This window comes from Dipteris shenzhenensis, chromosome 9 (genome assembly GCF_047967505.1).
Source record: "Dipteris shenzhenensis isolate YYH24624 ecotype China chromosome 9, Dip_SZ_1.0, whole genome shotgun sequence".
Taxonomy (NCBI): domain Eukaryota; kingdom Viridiplantae; phylum Streptophyta; class Polypodiopsida; order Gleicheniales; family Dipteridaceae; genus Dipteris; species Dipteris shenzhenensis.
Genome location: NC_141604.1, coordinates 30742266 through 30748265, shown reverse-complemented (window position 1 = coordinate 30748265; position 6000 = coordinate 30742266). Strand labels below are relative to the sequence as shown.

Sequence of the window (6000 nt, the reverse complement as noted above, 5' to 3'; positions counted from 1 at the left end):
ACAGACAGACATGGATGGGCAAGGCTGGGTGTGAACGAATGCAAACAAATTTGGTGGAAGCATTCAATACTTTTACCACACATCTGTAGCAAAAGGCCCTCTCATACATCCCCCAAGGAAATGCACATGAACTTGTTAGCTTTAACAATATAGCTCGATAAATCAGAAGGGATAAACATCTACCTTAGAATTCCAAGCCGGAATAAGTAGAAAAACCTTGCATTGACAATTGTGATAATAATGATAGTGTACCCTCTGCTCTAGAGGTAAGAAGCATAAGGCAATTGGTATGAATAGTAGGGTAAAAGTAATTTTTCAACACAAATGTGTTATAATGATTTTTATATAATTGCATCCAGTTAAGGAAAAACTCTCGTTATAGTAATTTTCATGTAATTGCACTCAGGTTTTTAAACAAACCTTGACTAGCATCTTAGAGGGTTTGAAAGCAAGAATTTCATTTACTAGAGAAATGGAGACTAGCCAATGTAACGGAAAACATGAGAAGCATCTCAATTAGCAGACAGTCACAGGGTGCACATTCTTTCTGAACAGAGCTCTCAAATCACAAGACAAAGGAAAGTGTTCTCCACCCTGCACTTACGGGGTAGGAGGTGCATTTTGTAGAGTATTTGACTGAGCAGAAGAGCCGTCTATAGATGATACATTTCTAACAATTTCTGTAGAACCTATGGACACTCCTGAAGCTCCAGAATACCTTGTAACTCCGGAAAAAAGGGAAGAAAATTGTGAAGTGTTTGTTGCACCATGCCATCCAGAGGGCCGAGGCAACAATCCAGCAGTATAAGATGTAGGTGGAATTGGAGGTGGAAGTGAGCCCATATTTAGCCCAACTGAGTTATTCAAGCTTGATACAGCACTGGGAAGCAGACCTGAAAAGACAGGCCTGGAACTCCCCACCGTATGCCCTGGAGAAGCAGATGGTGCAATAAGGCTCCCCACAGCAACTGAAACATTCAGCATGGAAACTCCTGTGCTGCTTCCTGCAGTTGGAGTATTGACATCTTTTCCTGATAATTGCTTTTCCTCCTGCATGTTGATCCCAAGTAAAGAATCCCTGGCGAGCGCTGCGGTCAAAACTGTGGAAGCTGTCGAACCAGAAACCAGGCCTTGAGAATTCTCAGTTGCTGAGACACATGTAGTATACATTGGACCAGATGCATTTTCCCTTACCTCCTCATCAGGAGACTTTTCTGAGCCATCTGCTGCTGTTGTGTCCATATCCAAGGGCTGCACCAAAGAAGCCAAAACAGCAACTAGCAATTTGCTCTCTCTCTCTCTCTCTCTCTCTCTCTCACACACACACACACACACACACACACAAAAACACACACACACATACACACACACAGAGGAAACTCATACATCATAACACTACAACCAAGGTCTGGGAGAATCCAAAAGAGAAACTAGCCTTCTATCAAAGACAATAAACGCACGCTACTTGCTGAGAGGAACTAGGAAGAGGGCAGTTCCATGTTGTAAGGGGAGCCCTTTAAGTGGCGGATCCAGTAAACTCATAATAGAAGCTCTTAGCTAGCAAATGGAGAAACACTGAAATGGTTAGGTGTACACTCCCAGAAAGGTGGAGCTTGAGGGACTCGACCCATGCTCCTATAGAGTGATCAACATACAAAACATCAGAGGAATAGCATGTACTTAGTAGCACCCAGCATAGGATATGAGGTTTGGCTAAAGGAACCTGTATTCAGAAGTTCAGAAGAAGTTTTTGATAGAGAAGCTGGTGATTGCTCACCCCAGCAGAGTTTTGACTTCAGGAGTAGAAGCTATAATTTAAAAAATTCAAGGTGGACTCAAGCAGACTTTGTTTTAGGCATATGGCACCTACAACAGACAAAGATAGGTATATAGATGGGTTTGGATGACTACAGAGAAGGCTACCAGTAATCTGCCAACTAATGAAGCGGTAAGGAAACTAAGGGAATGTATATTTTTTTAAAGATTTTAGAAAACGCTACACAGAAAATATGTAGCATAATTTTAAAACTCAAGCAAACTTTGTTTTGGGCATATGGCACCTACAACAGACAAAGATAGGTATATAAAGGGGTTTGGATGGCTACAGAGAAGGAAGACTACCAGTAATTTGCCAGATAATGAAGCGGTAAGGAAACTACTTTTGCAGCCCACTAAAGCAATTCAAAGTTCCAGAGGGGGGTTAGCAGTTCACACTGTTGGCCCTTTGGAGTTCGCGGAGTCTTGAAGAGTTTTGACTCCATCGCTACCTATACAGCTCTTAGGCCTGCTTGCGGCTGTTTTCTGGCTTTCTCTTGGCCCAAGGTCTGTTCATTGGCCCTGGGCAGCCTCTTGGTGGCCAGCGTTGCTTATTTGGAGCTCTCTTGGATCATCTCTTTGAGGGACCTTCCCTTTAAAGCTCTTCTCCGCTCTCTCTTGGTTCCAAGGTGTGCGAGAAGCTTATTTGGGCTCTCTTGGAGCTTTTGCTCTCTGTGTTTAGAGAGCAGCCCCTTTTAGCCCCGAGCTTCCCTCAGCCTGGCTGTTCCTTGTGAGATTGTTTGGCAGTTTTTGTCGTAAGCTCATGTCTCCTTCCTTGGGGGTGAGCTCTCTCTCGCTGTGCTGGCCGTTCCAGCCATCCTTTTGTGAGGATTGAGGTCCTCTTTTCCCTCATTTTTCCCCTTTTTCCGCCTCCCTTTTTCCCTTTTTGGCAGCGCAGTGTTTGTGCTTGTTCTTTCTGAGGATCAAATATTAGCGGCGACCCTTGGTCTGGCAAGAGGAGGTCAAATGGCAGTATCCTCAACTCACCAAGCTCCATTCCCAGAAGACAAGTAGTAGGTGAAGAAAGCAGTCAAGTCACTCTAGGACAGAGCAATTGTGGACGGGGAGGTCAAATGGCAGTATCCTCGACTCACGTCCACGAGGAGTCATGTGCATGGTTGGATTCAGGCAACCCTAACACTAGAGGGTGATCACATCCTTCCTCCTCCAATTGAGCTCCCCCAACACCATCCTGGCCCTAGTGGAGCGGAGCCCCCATTTCCTCGGCCCGCATCTAGTATACTCTATCCCGTGGTACCACGACTTCACATGTGACAACCTGGATTCGACCCACTTTCCGAGGCTCCCAAAGGAGTATTGGACTATCCTTCAGTCCATTGGGGGAGAGCTTTTGGCACAGTGATTTCAGTCTCTGTCCCAGACAACGACGTCGGTGGCAGCAGATGACTAAGTTCCTTGTCTCAGGTTGATAGTTGATGCCCAGACACTATACCAAAGGAGATCCTTCTTGAGACTCTCGACGGAGGAGGGTTCAAACAGCGCATCGAGAGCTTGGGTCTACTAGGTCCGTGTCTACAGTGCAAATAGATGGGACACATGGGACAGGACTGTCAAAGGGGTATGGACAGGGCACCTCCTCAGGCTTGCCAGGAGCAGAGGACAGCACTCCTAGAGAGAGCATAGTGTGCAGCCGGACAGCAGATGGAGTCCTAGACACCTTAGGTAGAGCCTTCTAAGGGGACTCGGACCAGAGTTGAGCGCAAGAAGCCTCACAAGAAGGCTTTGAAAAACTGCAGCGGCATGCTAGACTCCGCGAGCGTGGGAGGGAAAAGTGAGAGGCAGCTTCCCAGTTCCAGCGGAAGCAAGTAGAGAACACCCCAGTAGGCCGTCCCTAGACTCCAGAGGATGAGGCCTTCTTTGATGTTCCGAAAGACACCACCCGATAGGGATCCAGAGCACCAAGTCATCTGCATAGCAGCAGGACTTCAGAGGTCTCGTCGCTTCGACAACCACCAGCCCCCTCCCTCTCATCCCCCCTCCCCCCGCTGCAATCACTCTCCCTCTCTGCTTCCCTCTCTTCTCTTCCCTCCGCAACAGTTCCAAACGCTTGTTCCACCTCCTGCCCCCCCCCCTCCCCCGAACCGACTCGGTCCAGACCCCAAGCCCACGGGTAAGGATGTGGTGTAGTCTCTGCTAGAGGTCAACATCTCCTGATGTCACCTAGAGAGAGAGGGCCTTGCTTGTCGGCGTGCCAGCCCAATGAAATGCTAGGGTAGATGCGTGAGGACCTCTGCTGCGGGTGTGCCAGTGCCCCATGAGGATAGGTATTCGCCCCATATTGGCCCATACTCATGCCATAGTGGCTGGCTGTGGAGGCGCCCTTTGTGTACCAGTGGAGGTGGCCTTGCAGGCAGCTCTGTGGGCAGTTGTGTAGGCCCCAGCAGAAGCTTTTCTTGTTGTGCTGGTCCGACATGCTGGTCAGCCACTTGGCAGCCTCCAGATGGCTGCAAGGCAGCCTCCTATGTGGCACGTGCTTGGGCAAAGGGAGTCAAATCCCAGATCTGCAGTAGGGCTGGTACCAGTCCCTCTTATAGGGCTGTAGGCAGCCCTAGAGGTGGGTCGGCCCAACAGCAGTGGGGTTGGCCCATTATGAGCAGCTGGTCGCTGCACTAGCAGACTGGCCGACTAGGGGGGCTAGGGGCTATATATGTGCCTTCCCCCTCCCCTCATTATCCATCTTCTTGTGTGGTTTTTTGCCCGGTGATATAGAGGGATTTTCCAGGAGATTCCTTGTGCAGTCTCTCTCCCTCTTTCTCCCTGTGTGCATTTCTTTGCTGAGTGCTCTCTCTCACCCACTGTGTATGTCCATTCGACTGCGCACTCTGACATGGTATCAGAGCACAGATTGACTCAGGATCCAAGAGGCATGGAGAGGTCGTAGAGCCAGCAAGCTGTGCATTTTCAGGGCAGATCCTGCATGGAGTATTTGCGAGGGAGACCCGGGCTGTTTAGGTCAAGAGGGGGGGTACAGAGGCTGCTGTTTTCGGCCAGAAACCTCTTCTTTTTCCACCCCATCCCCTCCCTCCTTGTATAGATCTATGCAGGCCTTGTCTGTATCTCAGTATTCTTCCCATCCACTCTCCGTATTCTCTCATGTTTTTTCCACATGGCTACCCTAGAAGAGATGGGAAAGACAGTGTTGCCCACGTTCCCGGTTGACTGGCAGTTGGATGGGCGCAATCATGGTGTTTGGCGGGTGATGATGGAGTGATGGAGTCTGTGTTACACTCATACGACCTGGATGATTTCATCTTGGTAGGTGTTGCTAGACCAGATCCCCTTGCGAAGGACTTGGCATCCTAGCGCAGAAGGAGGCCGAGACCCTATCTCATCAACTGGGACAGTGTCAATGCAAGGGTAAGATCATTCATTTTCCTTAACTAAACTCCTCAAGTGATTAATCACGTGAAGCACATGACAGTGGCCAAGAGTATATGGAAGCATTTGGCATCCATGTATAAGCGAACCTCTCCCATGAAGAGGGTTTCCTTGGACGTCCAAATGCGGTTGTTGGATCCCAAGACGTCTTCATCAATGCGGGACCACATCAACAAGTTATAGGACTTTAGCAAGCAGGACCACATCAACAAGTTACAGGAACTTCAGCAAGAGATCCTCCAGGTAGGGAAGCAGACATCATCCAAGGACATGGCCATGACTCTACTATCCCAGTTATCCTCTCAGTATGGGGCCTTCTATTTGTCCTTGATCACCAGTGATAGGATGAATGAGTTGACCTGGGAGGAATTGGTCCCAATGGTGATTGACCAGGAGGAGCGCTTTGTCGATCGTACCTATGAGAGTCAGCCTGAGGCTTGAGCAACAAGGCGGAAAGCAGTTGACAACTGAGGAACGAGAAGCACTAAAGGCATCCTGTACATGTAACCGATGTGGCCAGAATGGTCATTATTGGTGGCAATGTCCCCAAAAGTACGTTGAGGGACCCAGTAACCAATTGGCCAATAGTGTTACTGCTGCGACGACGTATACTCCAGCCTTCTAGAAGCACGGAGTAGGCGCTGCTAACAAGCTTTACGGATCCAGATGGAGGATTGCTTGCTTGTTTGTGGCGACGGGAACTGTCAATCAAGTGAAAGGGGAAGGGACTCATTAATCGAGGCAGGCTTTCAAGTAGGACCTCGAGCCACGAGGGAGTTGTTCCTA

The 6000-nt window shown here is 48.8% G+C and overlaps 1 protein-coding gene across 4 annotated transcripts in view; it reads right to left on the bottom strand.

Annotated features, from left to right (window-relative positions):
• Positions 1-483: 483 nt before the first annotated feature.
• LOC147898502 (histone deacetylase 19-like) overlaps positions 484-6000 on the bottom strand; it is a 29748-nt gene continuing 24231 nt past the window's right edge. For 2 of the 4 annotated variants that reach the window (XM_087378884.1, XM_087378885.1), the window contains exon 7: positions 484-1251. In XM_087378884.1, the coding sequence (XP_087235010.1) occupies positions 601-1251 (651 nt within the window). In that variant the 3' untranslated portion in view covers positions 484-600. The remainder of the gene's footprint in view (positions 1252-6000) is intronic. The other 2 variants (XM_087378886.1, XM_087378887.1) reach the window with 2 other exon arrangements.